This window comes from Diceros bicornis, chromosome 3 (assembly GCF_020826845.1).
Source record: "Diceros bicornis minor isolate mBicDic1 chromosome 3, mDicBic1.mat.cur, whole genome shotgun sequence".
Classification (NCBI taxonomy): Eukaryota; Metazoa; Chordata; class Mammalia; order Perissodactyla; family Rhinocerotidae; genus Diceros; species Diceros bicornis.
Genome location: NC_080742.1, coordinates 46,402,933 through 46,423,623, shown reverse-complemented (window position 1 = coordinate 46,423,623; position 20,691 = coordinate 46,402,933). Strand labels below are relative to the sequence as shown.

The 20,691-nt window shown below is 35.5% G+C and overlaps 1 protein-coding gene across 1 annotated transcript in view; it reads right to left on the bottom strand.

Moving 5' to 3' along the window:
• The window catches only part of ABCB5 (ATP binding cassette subfamily B member 5), a 120,870-nt gene that overhangs the window by 50,950 nt on the left and 49,229 nt on the right, over positions 1-20,691 (bottom strand). Inside the window, exons 15-16 of the mRNA XM_058526863.1 lie at positions 18,270-18,431; positions 9,374-9,514 (exon numbers count right to left, since the gene is read on the bottom strand). Of these exons, the coding sequence (XP_058382846.1) occupies positions 9,374-9,514; positions 18,270-18,431 (303 nt within the window). The remainder of the gene's footprint in view (positions 1-9,373; positions 9,515-18,269; positions 18,432-20,691) is intronic.

The following is a 20,691-nucleotide window of genomic DNA, read 5'->3' as shown; positions in this document are numbered from 1 at the left end:
AGAATTAAGCTTAACTCAGTATTTGCAATCAACAAGTACCCAATAAATGTTAGCTGTTGCTGATGTCATTACTACAGAGGAAGGATTATCTTATGCAAAATCCCAGGTCTTACACAGAGAAAGCACAATGCAAGTAGCTGTTCTAGTATCTGCCAGCCCTTTCTGGGCTGCTTGGAGGGTGACATGGTGACGCAGCAGTCAGGAAGATCAGAGGACACATAATATGACAATGAGCTCTTCTTGCTCTTGTCTGGAATATGTAGTGACTTTACTTCAGAAACTTTAAAACTCTTGTGAATAGCTTCATGGTGAGTAATTATTTTGAATAGGAAAGTAGAACAAGAACTACTAGGCATTTCATATGTTAAAAATTCTTCATGGCATTCATTCTTGAAGTAATGACATTTATGTGCCTAATAACCAGAGAATTCTTCAGGAAAGACTATAAAACAGTTTACAATTCTTACTTTAATCTTAGTCTGGCAACTCCAATGTAAACTCTATTGTTTGAACAATAGAACTTTTTAAATTCTAAAGCCTTTAAAGTCTATTTTCAGGACGGCTAAACCACAATTACACTGGGTTACTTAATAATTTGACTATCTATTATCTTTCCTTCTGAAGTTTTCTGAAGATCATCATCATAAAGACCCTCACTTTCAGTTCGGTGACTGTCCAAAAGAATATACAGAAATTTAAAAAGTTGCAGTATCAACTCTTTGTCAAGCACTGAGCATGGATTTTCTTTTTTGTCAAATTCTTTACAAAATTTCCTCATTTTATAATGAAACTAAGGCTTAGTGTGTTCCGGGATATAAAACCAGTAAATTACAGACCCAGTCAATGTAGAAGGGCTATCTTGCTCCTAAAGAATAATCTATCTTTTTGCCTCTGAAAAGATATACAGTAACAGGTTAAAAAATTGGTATTACTTAAATAATGTTATCAAGATAGAAAAGGATAAAATGAAATAAGACAAAAACAAAATGAAAAATTTCAATAAAATCATTCAAGACTCTGTGCTACCTAAATACGCTACAGGTTATAGCATGCTTTAAGAGAATCTGATATAAAAATATACAAAATTATAGGCATTTTGTGAAGAGATACAAAAGGGTTTTTAAAAAACAAACTTTCCTAAAGAATTTAAAATTTCTTCTGACATATTTTAGAGCTTTATTGAGTTATAATTTTCATACAAGCTGCACATATTTAAAATGTACAATTTTATAAGTTTAGACATAACTACACACCTGGGAAACCATCACCACAGTCAAGAAAATGAACATATCCATTACCCCCAGAAGATTTCTCTTGCCTTCCGTACTCCCTCTCTCCCACCCCTCTCAGCTGCCAGTCCTCTTCTCCTACAACCACGGATATGCTTTCTGTCACTATAAATTATTTTGCATTTTCTAGAAATTTATATAAATGGAATCATATAGTATGTACTCTTTTTCATCTGGCTTCTTTTGCTCAACATAATTACTTTGAGATTTCTTCATGCTGTTGCATGAATTAACATTTCATTCATTTTTATTGCCGAGTAGTATTCCATTGTATGGATATAACACAATTTATGTATTCATTCACCTGTTGACACAAATTTGGGTCATTCCCAGTTTTGGGCTATTACAAATAAAGTTGCACTGACGTCTTAACAATATTGAAGCTTCTTCTTCATGTACACAGTGTATCTCTTAATTTATTTAGGTATCCTTTCATTTTTTTTTAGTAATATTTTGTATATTTCAGTGTGTGGGTCTTATAATCTTTTATCAAATTTATTCCCAAGTATTTCATATTTTTGATGATATTGTAAATGATATTTTTAAAATTTCAATTTCCTATTTTTCATTTTTAGTATATAGAATTAGAATTGATTTTTGTATAAGGATCATGTATTTTGCAACCTTGCTAAACTCAATTATCAGTTTTAGAACGTTTTTTTGTGGATTCTATAGGATTGTTTACATAGATAATCATGTTATCTGTGAATAAAGACAGTTTTATATCTTTCTTTCTCATCGGGATGCCTTTTATTTTTTGGCCTTACTGCACAGGCTGGAACTTCCAGTACAACGCTGAATAGAAGTGGTGAGAGTGTACATCCTTGCCTTGTTCCTGATCTTAGTTTTTCATCATCTACTGTGAAGTTAGCTGTAGACTTTCTGTTGATGCCTTTTATCAGGTTGAGGAAATTTCTTTCAGTTCCTAGCTTCCTGAGAGTTATGAGGAACGGACAGTGCATTTTTCCAAAGGAGCTTCCTGCATTGATTGAGATGATTAGACAGTTTTTTCTTTTAATTTTTTTAAATAAAGGAAATTACATTAATTTCTGAAAGTTAAACCAAACTTGTACTCCTTGAATAAATCCTACTTGCTGATGATGTATTATTCTTTTTATATATTGTTGATTTGATTTGCTAAAATTTTGTTAAAACTTTTTCTATCTATATTCAAGAGGGATATTTGCCTATATTTTTCTTTTCTTATAGTATCTTTGTCTAATTTTGATATCAGAGTAATGTTGGTTTCTTAGAATGGGAACTCCTTCCTCTCCAATTTTCTGTTTGGTAGAATTCACCTGTAAAGCCACCCTGGCCTGGAGTTTTCTTTACGGAAAAGGTTTTAACTACATATTCTATTTCTTTTTAATAGATATAAGATTATTCAAGCTATTAATTTATTCTTGAGTGGGTTTTGGTGGTTTGTGAACTTCAAAGAATTTGCCCATTTCATTGGAATTGTAGGATTTGTTTGCATAAATGTTTTCATAGGATTATCTTATTATTTTAATATCTGTAGAATTCATAGTGATGTCACCACTCTCATTCTTGATATTGGTAATTTGTGTCTTCCAACTTTTTACTTGCTCAGTCAGTCCATAGGTTTTTCAGTTTATTGATGTTCTCAAAGAACTGGCTTTGGATTTCATTGATTTTTCTTCTTTATAATTATTTTCTTCTAGTTTCTTAAAGGGGAAGTTTATCAGTTTATTAATTTGAGATCTTTCTTTTTAATATAATACAGATGCTTAGTGGTATAAATTTCTTTCTCAGTACCACTTTAAGCTTCATCTCCCATATTTTGATTATGTTTGATTTTCATTTTCATTCATGTCAAAATACTTTTGAATTTTTCTTGTGGTATCTTCTTTGATCCATGCATTATTTAGAAATGAGTTATTTAGGTTCTAAATATTTCAAGATTTCCCAGGCCATTTTTTTGTTCTTGATTTCTGATTTAATTCTATTTTGGTCAGGTAATAACACTTTGCATTTCTTGAATTTTTAAAATTTTATTGAGACTTACGCTATGGCCCAGAATATGGTCTATCCTGACAAATGTTTCAGGTGAATTTGAAAAGTATTTGTATTCTTCTGTTGAGAGTGAGAGTCTTCTATAAAAATCTTCTAGGTCAAGTTGGTTGATAGTGCTATTAAAGTCATCTATAACCCTGCTGACTTTTTGTCTACTTATTCTATCAATATTTAAGAGAGGGTGAATATCTCTGAATATAATTGTGAATTTGTCTATTCCTCTTTTTAGTTCTTGATAAATGGATCATTTTGTAATTATGAAATAACCCTCTTTATCCCTGATAATGTTTTTTGCTCTGAAATCCACTTTGATTGCCATTAACATCATAGTCTAACTTCAAGTAATATTATATACCATTTAAGAACCTTAGAATACATTTAAGAACCTGAGAATACTCCCAGTCTTTTGGCTACTGTTTTTATACATTTTTACTTATACTTGTGTTATAAACCCCACACTGTAATGCAATATTTTTCTTTAAAAGGTAAATTATTTTTAAAATATATTTTAAAAACCATTCTTTTATATTAACCCATTTATTTACTATTTTTGGTACTTTTCATTCCTTTGTGTAGATTCAGATTTCTATCTGGAATCACTTTCCTTCTGCCTGAAGGACTTCCTTTAACATTTCTTGCAGTGTAGGTCTGCTGGTGATGAATTATTTTAGCCTTTTTTCCCCTAAAAAATTTTATATGTTGCCTTCATTTTTGAAAGGTGCTTTTCTGCATGTAGCATTCTAATTTGAGTGTTTTTCCTTTCAGTACCTTTAAAGATATTGTTCTAATGTTTTCTGGTTTGGATTGTTTCTAATGAGAAGTCTGTGGTATTTCTTATTGTTTTTCCTTTATATACATTGTGTCAATTTTCTCTGGCTGCTATAAAATTTTTCTCCTTATCACTGGTTTTAAGCAATTTGATTATGATGTGCCTTGGCATAGTGTTCCTCATGTTTCTTGTATGTGGAATTTATTGAGCTTCTTGGCTCTGCGAGTTTTTAGTTTTCACCAAATTGGAAAGTTTTTTTTCATTTATTTGTTCAAATGTTTTTTGGTTCCCTCTCGCCTTTCCTTTGAGAAAATATGAACTATAATTATAATAACTGTTTAGTGTTCCTACTAATTCTACCAGGTGTGTCATTTCTGGGCCTATTTCTATTGGTTGAATTTTCTCTTCATTCCTGCTTTTTAACTTGCCTGGTGATTTTTCATTGGATGCCAGACATTGTAAATTTTACTCATTGGATATTTTTGAATTCTTATGTATATATATTATTGAGTCCTGTTCTGGAACACATTTAAATTACTTGGAAAGAGTTTGATCCTTCTAAGATTTGCTTTTAGGCTTTGTTAGTTGGGCTCAAAGTTGAGTTTAGTCTGGGGGTTATTCTTCCCCCCTGAGGTAATACTTTTCTTAATTTTCAACTCAATGCCCCATGAATTTAGAGATTCTTCATGCCGGTTGGTTTAATAAGCTTTAATAAAAACTATTCCTGGCCCTGTGTGAGCTCCAAGGATTGTTCCCTCATATCCTTTTTGGTAGATCTTTCCTCTGCTTTTGGCAGTTTTCTCAATAAATGCACTGATCAGTACTCAGATGAAGACTTGAGGGAGAACCTTTGCAGATCTCTGGAACTCTCTCTTTCCGAGACGCTTTCTCCTCTCTAGTTCTTTGCTCTGAAGACTCTGCCTACTTTGGCATCCTGGGCTGTGCTTGGATTTCCCCTTCCAGCTCTGAGGCTTGAAAACTACCCAGGCAGTATTCTGGGTCAATGATAAGGTTCATCTCATTTGTTTCCCCTTCCTCAAGGATCGTTGTCTTGTTCTGCCTGGAGTTCAATGTTAGAAAACTGTTTCATATTTTGTTCAGTTTCTTAGGTGTTTCAAGCAGGAAGGTAAATCTAGTCCCCGTTAACCTATCTTGGCTGGAAGTAGAAATCTCTAATTTCATCTGGTTTTTACAGCAATTGACACAAATGATCTTTTTCTCTTTTCGTAACACTTTTCTTAGCTTCTATGATACCACACTCTCCTGGCTTTTCTTTTATTTTCCAGCCATTTTTTTAGGCTTCTTTGATGGCTGTTGCTTTTCTGCATGAATTTACAATTTGCAGTATTCTGGGTCTCAATCTCCTGTCCTAGTTGCTTCTCCATCTATATTTTATTTCTCCTTAGATAGCTTTAGTCAGGTCCATCAGGTCCATTATTTAGCCACCATCATCTCCTCTCTGCCCTGCTCTCCCTGATCCTACTCTGGCTCCCAAACACCATTCTTCACATAGCAGCCACGTTAAGTAAATCAGTTCATGTGCTCTTCTGAATAAGACTCTCTCATGCAACTGTCCTTAACCTGCTTTGCCTCATGGACCCCTTCGGAAGACTGGTGGAATCTATGGACTGCTTCTCAGAAGAATTTATAATAATGTACTAAATAACACATAGTTCTTAAAGAAAGTCAATTATACTAAAATACAGTATTTAAAATATTTAACAAAAAATTCAGAGTTGCGATATAGTTATAGATGTGCTTCATAATTAGCACATGAAATAACAAGATCTAATAGTGATGAGTATAATGATATTCTAAGATATCTGTAATGACTGCAATGTGATATGAAAATTTCTGTGATTTTCATTGGTGACATCACAGGCACTGGTAATACTATTTTAGTTTGTTGTATATTTCATAATTAAAGTAAATTAAATTTCTATCAAAGATACATGAGAAAAAAGTTGTGATATTTTCCCATTAGGTTAATTTCTTCTTAATTCTATCCAGAGATTCCTTGTGGGTCATGGGCCACTGGTTAAAAAGCCCTGACGGCTTTCTGTTAGAGTAAAAGTAGAATCCAAAACTGTTGCTATGGCCTACAAGGTGCTATGTGATCTGTTCCCTGAGTATCTCACACACCTCTCTGCTTACCCCTCTCCTCCTTAGTCACTGTGACCCCAACTCTAGGCCCTTATATTTGCTGTTTTCCCTATTTAACATAATACTACCTCTGTCCTCATCATTGATTTATTGCCTCCCAGGTCCAAATTCACCCTTGTGCCTGATAAATATTTCTCCTTTAACAGCTGGTAGGATATCAAGCCTTGTCAGTAGAGGGTGCTGGAAAGACACTGCAGGAGGAGGGAATTTTTCTTCCTGCTCTATCTGGTGGCTCAATGGGAAGGCTCCTGCAGGGTGAGTTCTTTTCTCTGCTGTTCTGCTTGCACAGTTTTTTTCAGAGCTAGGTGCCTGCAGGGTGCAGTTTTCTCCTGTATTTGGCCCCTAAGTGCTTTATCCAGCTCTCGGCTTGGCTGCAAGATGTGTAACCATGGGGCCCAGAGAGCGTAGGCCTGAGTTTCAGCTGGTCACTTCTGCCTGCACCCTTCTACAAACAGAACTGCACTTGACTCCTGCAGAGGGCAACCTCTTCAGCTCCTGGTTCCAACAGTGCCCAGTAGCTTTTCCAGGCACCTCATGGGTTCCGAAGCTCTGTACCTCTCTATGGAAGGTCTCCCTTGGCACCCAGAGGACAGATTTTTAGCAAGCTCCACCAGTGAGGCACCACAGCAACTTCTCTGCCATCCAGTGAAGCAAAGCTATGCCCTTTGCAGTGAGGCCTGAATGTCAGCCTTGATTGGGGGAGAAGAATGAGGGCTTTTCCTTGGGTCTCTATTTCACCCCAGGGGTAGTGGTTGCTACTTTTATTTGCTACCTCTGCATCTTTATTCTCTTAATTTTCACTAGCCATTTCCTGTTATTCCAATTCCCTAATGATTCATTATACTAAACTTTCTCTGTTCAAATCATTGGGTGGTTTCTGTCTCCTGACTGGACCCAGACAAATACAAATTCTCATTAACTCTGTTCTAAAATCCTGCTTCATGTTTTTCATTTCATTATTCATTTTTATAGTCCCTTTGTTTCCTTGTTCACTTTTCCATTGCCCTACCACAGTCTGAAAGAATCCCTTACAAATATGGCCATGAAGCTGATGCTTGGCTTGTTTCAGTTCTTGGTTGTGAGACTATCCTTCTAAGCTCTCAGCTTTGTACACACTATAGCTCCAGGCACTAGATAACAAGGTTTTCAGCCTTCTTTTAGGAGTAGGTCCATGACTGTAGCTCACCACTTTGTACTTTTGTTCTATTTCTGGTTGGTAGGGATATTTACCTTGTTTTGGAGCCTGGACATGTTTTATTGATTTTTTTCTTTTTATGTTTTATCTATTATTTCCATGTGTATGGAGCAGAGTAGTTGTATCAGAGTGTAAACTACCCTATCATTTTGTCCAGAAGTCTGCAAGTTGTTTTTTAATTTTATGATTTTTACCTTTTTTAGGTTTTGAAAATCCACTTTCTAGACCTAGTGAATTTTCAGACTTTGAGGCAGATTTCCATTTTGTTTGCAGCAATTATGGCGATAGGTCCAGCAGCTATTAATAGATGTTTTAACACAGTGTTTTCTACACTCTTGAACGGTGTTTCACAAATTCTTGTACAGTACAAACTCTGGTACTACATTCTTATACTCAGGCCTTTTGCCACATGGTGTACCATCTATACTATTATTTACCTAACATTTTTCTTTGTATGTTTACTTAAATAAATTTTTTAAAAAAAGAAAATTAGGGAGCCAGCCCAGTGGCGTAGTGGTTAAGTTTGCATGCTCTGCTTCGGCAGCCCAGGGTTCACAGGTTCGGATCCTGGGCACGGACCTAGGCACTGCTTATCAAGCCACGCTGTGGCAGGTGTCCCACACATAAAGTAGAGGAAGATGGACACGGATGTTAGCCCAGGGCCAATCTTCCTCAGCAAAAAGTGGAGGACTGGCAACAGGTGTTAGCTCAGGGATAATCTTCCTCACCAGAAAAAAAAAACAATTAGTAGACAGGGAAAAAAATCTAAGCATGAATGCTATGTAGGACCTCGTACCTAAAGGGAAGGAATTGTACCTAGAATTAAAAGCAATAAACTGGCAATGCCAGAGAAGGGCATAAGGGGTTTGGGGCAGATAATCGAGAGGCTTTGGGACAGATAATTGACAGATGAGACTGAGAAGAAGAGCAGGCAGAAAGATGGTGGGAACAGCTAAGCGGTGGTTGAACCCCAAGTTATCTGTCAGACCCAAGGAGAAGAAGGGAACTCCAGTTTGGGAGGGAACAGTGGGCCAAAGATAGGAATGTGATGATATGCAAGCTGGGGGTTAGGAAGACAGAAGCTAATATACAGGGGCTAGGGTCCTCACCTTCATGGTGTGTGAATTTACAACTGAGAAGCAACAACAGGGGGCTGAATGAAAATTGACAGGGGTTGCAGAGAGGATTGGGGCCTAGGGAATGGGGAGGCTAGAAGAAGTATGGGCTGGGGTGAGATTGAGATGGAATGATGCTTCATGGAAGAGTGGTGAGGAAAATGTTCAGAGTGGAGTTTGAGGCCCAAAGTGGGTGCTGGGCACATTAAAAGAAAGGAGGCTGAATGGGGATAGAGAAATGAGACTTGAGGTAAGAGTGGAGACTGAAGAGAGGTAGTACTGAGGGGTATGAGGTGTAAGAAGGGTTAAAGCAGGGTAATCTGTACTTGGAAAGAGCCTGGGGGTAGCAGTGGGGAAGCAAGCATGGGAATAAGTACTCCCTGCCCAAGTGAACAGAGCTATTTGGGTTTGTGCCCTGAAATTGGAGGATTGAATCCTGTATGTGCTGTGTCCAGGGAGTGGAGTGGATTTAGGTCTTTATATGACTGAAATTGATCTTGAGCATCACACACTTCCTGAGGCACTGTTTCAACTCATGGTTTGCCTCATAGGAAAGAATAATGTATCATTATCATGAGATTTCTTACGCCAACAATGACCTCTAACAAAAATGCAGTGTTATTTGAGGGCCTCTTTCTTATAGTGTCATAGTGATGCTACAGCAAAGTTTGGAAAGACTTACGTTTTATAAACTTAGTGCTATAGTAACATTTTATTATAAATAAATTCTAAACATTATAAGGATTAAATAAAAATTCACTGGAGAATATGTGGGTAAAACTTGATATCAACAAGTTTGAACCATTACCTCTTTATACTGGATGGATTCCTCAGACTTGTCAGTAAAGTCTGACTTGATGCTATTCATAGAGCACAGAGGAACTGAGCTGGTATTTTTTTCAGAAGAATATGCCATTGATTCCATCTGTTCATCAGCTTTTTTAATATCCTTAAATGAAGAATATACATGTTACCATTAGAATAACGCCTTAAAAATTCAAAGGAACTTTATTAAGTATCTCTCTAAAACAGTATTGCCTCTGTTACTGAAAGAAGTATATTCTCGTGCAATTCTTGCTGAAGTTTTCAAGCTTGATAGAGAGCTAGTAAGTCCAACCCATACTAAAATGTTAGTGAGTGACAATAGCTTATTGTGCCTTCTTTTCCAAAGACTTATATAATTAACTGGAGAAAACAATGCCCTAATCCAAAACAATTATTCCACTAGCAGGGACAGATTTTAGTAAAAGAAGCTTTGTGAGAGAGATAACTCCAAGATTCTCTTTCTGACCCCTTCTTCATAGCCCTTTCCAGAACTTATAAATGTATAACATGTAGCTAGGCACTTAAGTGTGAGGCTGGTCCTGGGCCTGAGAGAGATCTCAGGAGACAATAATCCTTTCTAGGCCTGCCACTGCTGCCCATTCCAAACTGATGAAAAGGCAAAATTGGTGGGGCCAGCTCCTAAAGAATAAGAAATTACAAACATACCAAGTTAACCTTAAAGAAATTGTTTAAATCATAGACTAGGACGAAGTTCTAAACCAGATTACTCTAAGTCTAGTTTTTGTTTTTCTTGCTACTAGAGAAATAAGACCAGTTTTAGTGAAATAAAGGAGCTATATATTATCTGCTCATCTGAATGTGGTGTGAATAAATTTGTTACTTCCCCATGAAGTGATAGGAGGAGCAGGGCAAGACAGAAATGAGAAGCCCAGTTAGAACGATGGTGGCGCAGACCAGGGTGGGGCGTGGAGATGGAAACACATAGCTGGATTTAGGTGCAAAGGAGAATATGCCCATGGAAGGCTTCCTAGGGACACTGTGATTCTTTGACAAGCTTAATAACCGTTTATCAGTCATTTCGAAGTACAATGAACTTTAAACAGCTTTACACTATCCTAACATCTTTGATCAGATATTCCTTTATGCTATCACTTTCTTTTTTTCTATAAATTTTTCTACCGAGAAAGAAATCTTTTATTTGTCTTTTTTCGGGAGCTATTTACTTTGTGGCAAGTTTAAAATAAAATTTTGATGTCTTCTTATAATAAATTTTTCTGAGAAGGTGCTTTAACAGGTCAAAGTCAAATTCTTTTCCTGAGAAGGCTGCTAGGCAAAATAACAAGAAGTTTTGATATATATATATCTCTACCTGTTTTTTTTTTTTTTTCCTCTGAGGAAGATTCACCCTGAGCTAACATCTGTTGCCAATCTTCCTCTTTTTTTTTTTTTTTTGCTGGAGGAAGATTCATCCTGAGCTAACATCTGTGCTAATCTTCCTCTATTTTGTATATGGGTCATTGCAACAGCATGGCTGCTGACAAGTGGTGTAGGTCCACGCCCAGGAACCGAACCCAGGCCACTGAAGTAGAGCACGCCAAACTTAACCACTAGGCCACGGGCCTGGCCTCTATCTCTACCCGTTTTTATTTCATTTTCATGTGGAAACTCACTAAAGGAATATGTCTGTAAAGAATCAGGTATGTTTTAGATAAATAATTACAGCCATTAATTTCAATGGTTTGAACTTTTCTGAAAAGTTTAATTGGATAATGCTAATGCTGATAACAGTAATATAATAACATTTATCATGCTGACAATAATTCTAAGCACTTCACATGAATGAACTTATTTAAGACTCACAGTAATTCATGAATAGGTTACTATTATTTCCCCATGTTAGAGATTAGAAAACTGAAGCACAGAGAATTTAAATAACTTGCCCAAGGTCCTAAAACTATTAAGTGGCAGAGGCGGGATTTCAACTTGCAGTGTCTCTAGAGCTCATAACCTTAACCACTTAGCTGTTCTGCTTCTCAGGATTGATTCTCTTAGCAGCATTAACTTTGTAATACTTAGGATCATCAAGAATTCTCATAAATTGATTCATTTGGACACTACAGGCAACAGTGGCAAATAAGTGCATCCAGAGTTTCAGAAATGAGTTACTGTTTATGTAGATATCTTGTATGTTATGTTTCCTATACAGTACCCAGAATATTACAGTTGTTCATTGAGTATTAACATTTAAAATGGCATTGTTATATGAGAATAAACATTATTTTAGGTAACCAGACAATACTAATCCATTTTGAATAAGGTGTTTTAAAATTTTATACATTTACATCACAAACACTCCGTATTTGTTTTCCTTACATTGTGAAACTCTTTAACCTAAGATGTAATAATGGAGTTATAGTTTACTCATAGTGAAAAATAAAGACCTGTTACTTCAAAGAAAGATGTGAGTGTAGTAGTTTTAAAAAATCTGAAAATAGGGTTAATTTGACCACAGTTATTACCTTTTCTTGTTATACTTAATATTTTGAAAATATTGAACTTAATGACTTCATAAATTATTACATCTACTGTTGGATGAAAATCATGCAAATTTAATTGGCAAATAACACCTTTTATTTTAATTTAATTTAATTTTATTTTATTGAGGTCATAACAGTTCATAACATTGTGAAGTTTCAGTTGTACATTACTATTTGTCAGTCACCATATATATGTGCACCATTACCCCTTATGCCCACCGCCCAACCCCCTTTCTCTCTGGTAACCACTAATCTGTTCTCTTTGTCCATGTGTTTGTTTATCTTTCACATAAGAGTGAAACTATACGGTGTTTGTCTTTCTCTGTCTGGCTTATTTCACTTATCATAATACCCTCCAGGTCCATCCATGTTGTTGCAAATGGGATGATTTTGTCGTTATTTATGGCTGAGTAGTATTCCATTGTATATATATATACCATATCTTCTTTATCCATTCATCAGTTGTTGGGCACTTGGGTTGCTTCCACTTCTTGGCTCTTGTGCATAATGCTGCAATGAGCGTGGCGGTGCATAACTTGAATTGTTGATTTCAAGTTCTTTGGATAAATACCCAGTAGTGGGATAGCTGGGTTGTATGGAATTTCTATTTTTAATTTTTTGAGAAATCTCCATACTGTTTTCCATAGTGGCTGTACCAGTTTACATTCCCACAGCAGTGTATGAGATTTCTCTTTTCTCCACATCCTCTCCAACATTTGTTATTTTTTTGTCTTGGTAATTATAGCCATTCTAACAGGTGTAAGGTGATATCTCAGTGTACTTTTGATTTGTATTTCCTTAATGATTAGTGATGTTGAACATCTTTTCATGTGCCTGTTGGCCACCTGTATATCTTCTTTGGAAAAATGTCTGCTTAGATCCTCTGTCCACTTTTTGATCGGGTTGTTTGTTTGTTTGTTGTTGAGTTGTGCAAGTTCTTTACATATTTTGGAGATTAACCCCTTGTCGGATATATGATTTGCAAATATTTTCTCCCAGTTGGTGGGTTGTGTTTTCATTTTGTTCTTGGTTTCTTTTGCCTTGCAGAAGCTCTAGTCTGATGTGGTCCCATTTTTTTATTTTTTCTTTTGTTTCCCTTGCCCAAGGAGACGTGGTATTCGAAAAGATCCTTCTAAGACCGATGTCAAAGAGTGCACTGCCTATATTTTCTTCTAGGGGTTTTATGTTTCATGCCTTACCTTCAAGTGTTTAATCCATTTTGAGTTAATTTTTGTGTATGGCAAAAGATAATGGTCTACTTTCATCCTTTTTCATGTGGCTGTCCAGTTTTCCAAGCACCATTTATTGAAGAGACTTTCCTTTGTCCATTGTATGTTCTTGGCTGCTTTGTCGAAGATTAGCTGTCCATAGACGTGTGGTTTTATTTCTAGGCTTTCAATTCTGTTCCATTGATCTGTGTGTCTGTTTTTCTATCAGTACCACGCTGTTTTGATTACTATAGCTTTGTGGTATATTTTGAAGTCGGGGATTGTGATGCCTCCAGCTTTGTTCTTTTTTCTCAGAATTGCTTTAGCTATTTGGGGTCTTTTGTTGCTCCATACGAATTTTAGGATTCTTTGTTCTATTTCTGTGAAGAATGTCATTGGGATTCTGATTGGGATTACACTGAATGAGTAGATTGCTTTAGGTAGTATGGACATTTTAACTATGTGGATTCTTCCAATCTATGTGCATGGAATATCATTCCATTTATTTATGTCATCATCAATTTCTTTCAATAATGTCTTATAGTTTTCATTGTATAGGTCTTTCACCTCCTTGGTTAAATTTATTCCTAGATATTTTATTCTTTTTGTTGCGATTGTAAATGGGATTGTATTCTTGACTTCTCTTTCTCTTAGTTCGTTATTAGAGTATAGAAATGCAACTGATTTTTGTAAGTTGATTTTGTACCCTGCAACTTTGCTGTAGTTGTTGATTATTTCTAATAGTTTTCTGATGGATTCTTTAGGGTTTTCTATATATAAAATCATGTCATCTGCAAACAGTGAGAGTTTCACTTCTTCCTTGCCAGTTTGGATATCTTTTATTTCTTTTTCTTGCCTAATTGCTCTGGCCAAAACCTCCAGTAGTATGTTGAATAAGAGTGCTGAGAGCTGGCACTCTTGTCTTGTTCCTGCTCTCAGAGGAATGGCTTTCAGTTTTTCCCCATTGAGTATGATGTTGGCTGTGGGTTTGTCATATATGGCTTTTACTATTTTGAGGTATGTTCCTTCTATAGCCATTTTGTTGAGAGTTTATATCATAAATGGATGTTGGATCTTGTCAAATGCTTTCTCTGCATCTACTGAGATGATCATGTGGTTTTTATTCCTCATTTTGTTGATGTAGTGTATCACGTTGATTGATTTGCAGACGTTCAACCATCCCTGTGTCCCTGGTATAAATCCCATCTGATCGTGGTGTATTATCCTTTTAATGTATTGGTGTATTCGGTTTGCCAATACTTTGCTGAGGATTTTTGCATCTATGTTCATCAGTGATAATGTCCTGTAATTTTCCTTCTTTGTGTTGTCCTTGTTTGGCTTTGGGATCAGGGTGATATTGGCCTTGTAGAATGAGTTAGGAAGTGTTCTGTCTCCTTCAATATTTTGGAATAGTTTGAGAAGGATAGGTATTAAATCTTCTTTGAATGTTTGGTAGAATACTCCAGAGAAGCCATCTGGTCCTGGACTTCTATTTTTGGGGAGGTTTTTGATTACTGTTTCAATTGCTTGGCTTGTGATTGGTCTATTCAGATTCTCCCTTTCTTCTTGGTTCAGTATTGGGAAGTTGTATGAGTCTAAGAATTTATCCATTTCTTCTAAATTATCCCATTTGTTGGCATATAGTTTTTCATAGTATTCTCTTATAATCCTTTATATTTCTGTGGTATCCTTTGTAATTTCTCCTCTTTCATTTCTAATTTTATTTGAGACTTCTCTTTTTCTTAGTGAGTCTGGCTAAGGGTTTGTCAATTTTTTTTATGTTCTCAAAGAACCAGCTCTTAATTTCATTGATCCTTTCTATTGTTTATTTTGGTTTCAATTTCATTTATTTCTGCTCTAATTTTTATTATTTCCCTCCTTCTGCTGATTTTGGGCTTTGTTTGCTCTTCTTTTTCTAGTTCTATTAGGTGTAGTTTAAGATTCCTTATTTGAGATTTTTCTTGTTTGTTAAGGTGGACCTGTATTGCTATGAATTTCCCTCTTAGGACCACTTTTGCTGCATCCCATATAAGTTGGTATGGTGGATTTTCATTTTCATTTGTCTCTGGGTATTTTTTGATTTCTCCTTTAATTCCCTCATTGATCCATTGGTTGTTCAGTAGCATGTTGTTTAGTCTCCACATATTTTTCACTTTCCCAGCTGTTTCTTATAGCTGACTTCTAGTTTCATAGCATTATGGTTGGAAAAGATGCTTGATGTGATTTCAATCTTCTTAAATTTATTGAGGCTTGCCTTGTTTCCCAACATACGGTCTATCCTTGAGAATGTTCCATATAGACTTGAGAAGAATGTGTATTCTGCTGGTTTTGGATGGAGTGTTCTCTATATATCTATTAAGCCCATCTGGTCTAGTTTTTTTGTGTAATTCCACTATTGCCTTGTTGACTTTCTGTCTGGATGCTCTATCCATTGATGTAAGTGGGGTGCTGAGGTCCTCTACTGTTATTGTGTTGCCATTAATTTCTCCTTTTAGGTCTGTTAATAGTTGCTTTATGTACATTGGTGCTCCAGTGTTAGGTGCATATATAAGTGTTATGTCCTTTTGGTGGAGTGTCCCTCTTATCATTATATACTGCCCCTCTTTGTCTCTCATTGTCATTTTTATCCTGAAGTCTACTTTGTCTGATATAAGTATGGCAACATCTGCTTTCTTTTGTTTGCCATTAGCTTGGAGTATCATCTTACATCCCTTCACACTGAGCCTGTGTTTGTCTTTAGAGCTGAGATGTGTTTCCTGGAGGCAGCATATTGTTGGGTCTTGTTTTTTAATCCACCCAGCCACTCTGTGTCTTTTTGATTGGAGAATTCAATCCATTTACATTTAGAGTGATTATTGATATATGAGGGCTTAAAGCTGACATTTTATCACTTGTTTTCCAGTAGTTCTGTATTTCCCTTGTTCCTCATCCCATGTAATTTCGACTGCCAATTCAGTTTGGTGGTTCTCTATCATGGTTTTCTCACTATTTATCATTTGTGTCTCTGATCTGATTTTTTGGTTAGTGGATACCGTGAAGTTTGTATAAAGATCTCATAGATGAGACACTCAATTTTCTGATAGCCTCTTATTTCCTTAGTCTAAGCAGGTTCCATCCTTTTCCTCTTCCCTAAGTTATTGTTGTCACAACTTATTCCATTATGTGTTGTGAGTTTGTGATTAAAATGAAGTGATTATAGTTATTTTTGATGATTCTCTTTCCTTTATCTTTAATGTTATAATTGTTTGCTAACCTGTTCTGAGAGAGAGCTGCAATTTTCTGATTTTGTCTGTCTATTTATCTCCTTGCTCAAGGCTTTGCAAACGCTTTCTTTTTTTTTCAGGTATGAGGGCCTTCTTGACCATTTCTTGTGGCGATGAACTCTCTCAGCTTGTGTTTATCTGGGAAGGTTTTTATTTCTCCATCATATCTGAAGGATATTTTTGCTAGATAGAGTATTCTTGGCTGAAAGTTTTTGTCTTTCATAATTTTGAATACATCATTCTACTCTCTTCTAGCCTGTAAGGTTTCTACTGTGAGATCTGCTGAAATCCTGAGAGAGGTTCTTTTGTAGGTTATTTTCTTCTGCCTTGCTGCCCTCAATATTTTTTCTTTGTCATTGACTTTTGCCAGTTTTACTTATATATGCCTTGGAGAAGGTCTTTTTACATTGATGTAATTCAGAGATCTATTAGCTTCATTTACATATAATTCCAGCTCCTTCCCCAGGTTTGGGAAGTTCTCAGATATTATTTCTTTGAACAAGTTCTCTGCTCCTTTCTACCTCTGGAATACCTACATTAACTTATTTTTAAAGAAAAACATGGCAGTATATGAAACAAAATTGGAATTGGGTAGTTTTTAAATCAACATAAGATTATATTTTCAAATTTTTTTTTACTGTCATTGCTTTATAGGATACGTTTAAAAATACTTCATTCTAGTATTGTGGAGAAAGCTAGGGTTTGAAATGTGAATTTTTAGGTTTGATGAGGAGAAGGAGGCTCATAACTTTCTAAATCTTCTAATTTGTGGGCTAACAATGTTGACATCAAAAATATGTCAGAAAGTTAAAAAAGTAAAATAAACTGAAAAGTGTTGAGATTAGTTTTCTGTCAAAGACCCCTTGGAAAGAAGGCTGCCTTCTAGGTCAAGAGAAGAAGGCTGGCCCAGAATGAAGAAGATAGCTATAGTCTAATCCCTATCATTTATATTAATGTGCCCTAATGAAAAAACTACGTGAAATCCAGTAGGGTGGATCACATAGCGTGCAGAAACGTGGTTCCTAAAACACAGGAATTTGCCAATGTGCTTCCAGCATTATCATGCCTCCTTTCAATCGCCCAACATGAGCTTTCTGGTCCATCTGTGAGAATGTGGTATGTATATTGTAGGGATTTCTATGTGCATCCCTTCATTCAGCAGATATTTATTGAGTGCCCACTGTGAGCCAGGCACCATGTTAAGTGCTTCCTACATGGTAAATCCCAACCTTCTGCCTGGCTTCCAAGAACTTCCATCATCTGACCTTCCTTATCTAACTTTTTCCATTATTCCCCCAACACTCATCTTTATTATTGGAAGACTGGTCTCCTTTCTGTTTAGTTGCACACCAAGTTCCTTCTTACCTCCATGCAGCTGTTTCACCTATACCTAGACTTCTGCTCCTTTTCCACCTCCCACTTTCTAGCCTTCAAGGCCTCTTCATGAAACCTTCTATGGGTAATCTAGCTCCCCCTCTCCCCATCAATCTTGTTTCTTATTTCTACAACTTGTAACATCTGTATGCACTATTCTGCCTTTTGCCTCTGTAGCTAAGTTTTAAGTAGGAATTGTATGTTATATTTCTTTGTGTTCTAACAAAAAGATCACAGTATATAGAGTTAGATTGTTCTGTATCTGCCACATATAAGTTCTGAAGCCTATTTGTAGTGTGCCTGGCAAATATTAGGTGCTATGTACCCATTAGTTCTTTAACTTTCATCATATTATCTAGCACAATGCTGAGGATATTAGACACACTGAAATTCTTCACTGAGGAGCTATAAATAAACCTTGGTTGCTTTGTGAAACTTAAGATTATAATTCAGGACTTCTGTTTTCTGGTATGGTATGATCTCTGAAAAGTTAAAAAAAACCCTGCTAATATAACTTTATGTCATGTAAACATTACCTGTGACATTGCAAGCGAATAATATAGACCTTGTTTTGCCATTAGTTCAGCATGTGTTCCTTTTTCCACTACCATCCCATCTTTTATGGTCACAATCAGATCTGCACTTCGAATAGTAGAAAGTCGGTGTGCTACTACAATTGTAGTCCGACCTCTGCTTGCCTACAAAACAATAAATATAGAAAAGAAACACAAAATTAGTGGAAATAAGAAACTCTGCAATATTCAAGAATACTTCTTGTAGTATTATTTTAAATATCAAAGGCTTATTTTAGGATATAGAAATTTGGAAACTTTAATAGATTAGAAAGGCCAATAAAAATTAAAATAAAAAGATAGTCAGAAAGTTAATTAGACTCCAAATCAGTGGATTTATAAAACCATAGTATCTTAGAACTAGAAAGGAAACTAGAGACTAATCTTAGCCACTTAATAGCTGCCTGACTATTAGTTACTCAGTAACTTAAACATACTATTTCTCATTTTCTTCATCTCTAAAATGAGGATATTACTTAACTAGTTGGGTTCAAGCTAATATATATTTTGACCTTTTTACAAGTATGATAAACATATGGAAAAGAACACACAAGTGTACAGATGAATGCAATTTCACAAACTGAATATATCCAGATGCATAGAACCCAGATTAAGAAATGACGATTACCAGCACCCTGAAACCCTCTTCAGGCTCTCTTCCAATCACTATTACCACTCACCCACACCAACAGTAATCACTATCCTGACTTCTAACAGCATAGATTAGTTTTGAATTTTTTTTGTATTTTATATAAATGGAATCATGCAGTATATATACCTTTCTATGTCTGGGCATTTTTATTCAACATTATGTTTTTGAGATTCATCTATTTTGCTGTATATAGTTGTAGATCATTCATTCTTACTGCTGAATAGTATTCCATTGTGCGAATATACCACAATTTATTTATCTATTCTACTGTTGATCGGCATTTGGGTAGTTTCAGGGTTTTTTCTATTATGAATAGATTCCTATACATGTTTATTTGGTGAACGTATGTATACAATTCTACTAGTTGTATACCTAGCAGAGGAATTGCTGAGTCATGTACTTAGCTTTTTTAGATTTTGCCAAACAGCTTTTCAAAGTGGTTGTCCTAATTTATAAACTCCCAACAGTGCAGGAGAGCTGTGATTACTCTATATTCTCACCAATACTTGGTCTTTCTGTCTTTGTCTGGTAAGTGAGTACTATCATATTGTGGCTTTTATTTACATTTTCTTGATGATTGATAAAGTTGAACAACTTTTCATATGGTTAGTGACAATTTGGATATTCTCTCTGAATTGAAGGTTTTTGCTCGTTTTTCTATTGGAACTGTTTTTTTCTTGTCAACTTTCAGGAGTTGTTTATATATTCTATATACGAGGACTTAGTCATATACTATGTATTACAATTATTTTTCCCTCTCTGTGGTTGTCTTTTCACTCTCTTGATGGTGTCTTTTGATAGCTAGAATTTAAAATTTTTAGCGAAGTCCAATTTATCAACTTTTTCCTTACAATTTATGTTTTTTTTGTGTCCTGTTTAAGAAATCTTTATCTTCTCGAATGTTACACAGATGTGTTTCTATCTTTTCCCTTATAATCTTCATCATTTTGCCTTTCATATGTAAATCTATAATTCATCTGGAATTGATTTTTGTGTGTGATGTCAAGTAGGAGTCAATGTACATTTTCCCCATATAGTTAACCAATTGTCCCAGCAGTACTTTTTGAAAAGACCAGCCTTTCTCCATTGCATTGCAGAGTTGTCTTTGTCATTAAATCAGGTGACCATTATTTTGTGTCTGTTTTTGTATTCTGTATACTGTTCTACTATTCAGTCTGTCTATTATTGCACCAATGCTATACTGTGTTAACCACTATAGATTTAGAATAGGCCTTGATATCTATTAATCTAAGTCTTCTAGCTTTATTGCTCCTCTACAAGATTGTCTTGACTATTCTTGAGGTAGTGTATTTTTTGTAAATGCCTAGCACAATCACTGATACTTGTGGCATACTACAAGCAAACCAAAAATTTTACAGGTACTCAAGAATTGATAGCTAATATTAATAACTATTAATAATACCACTATATTACTGCTATTTGCTTTTATCATTCTTATTTCTATTCTTATCTATTAGAGGGAAAGAAATTGGAGCTCAGAAAAGTTACAAAGCTTGCTTACGGCCTCAGCCAGTCACTGGAAGGACTGGTACTAGAATTTGGTATGGTGTTCTCTATTCCCTGAAAAGGGTCTCTCCATTGCAGTAGATATACTTGATGAAGCAGATGAATATTTCTTTCAAACTCTTCTATTCCAAATCTATACAAGAAAGAAACTTTTCCAAACAATAGTTATTAAGACTAAATAATAATGTGGAAACAGATTTATGACAT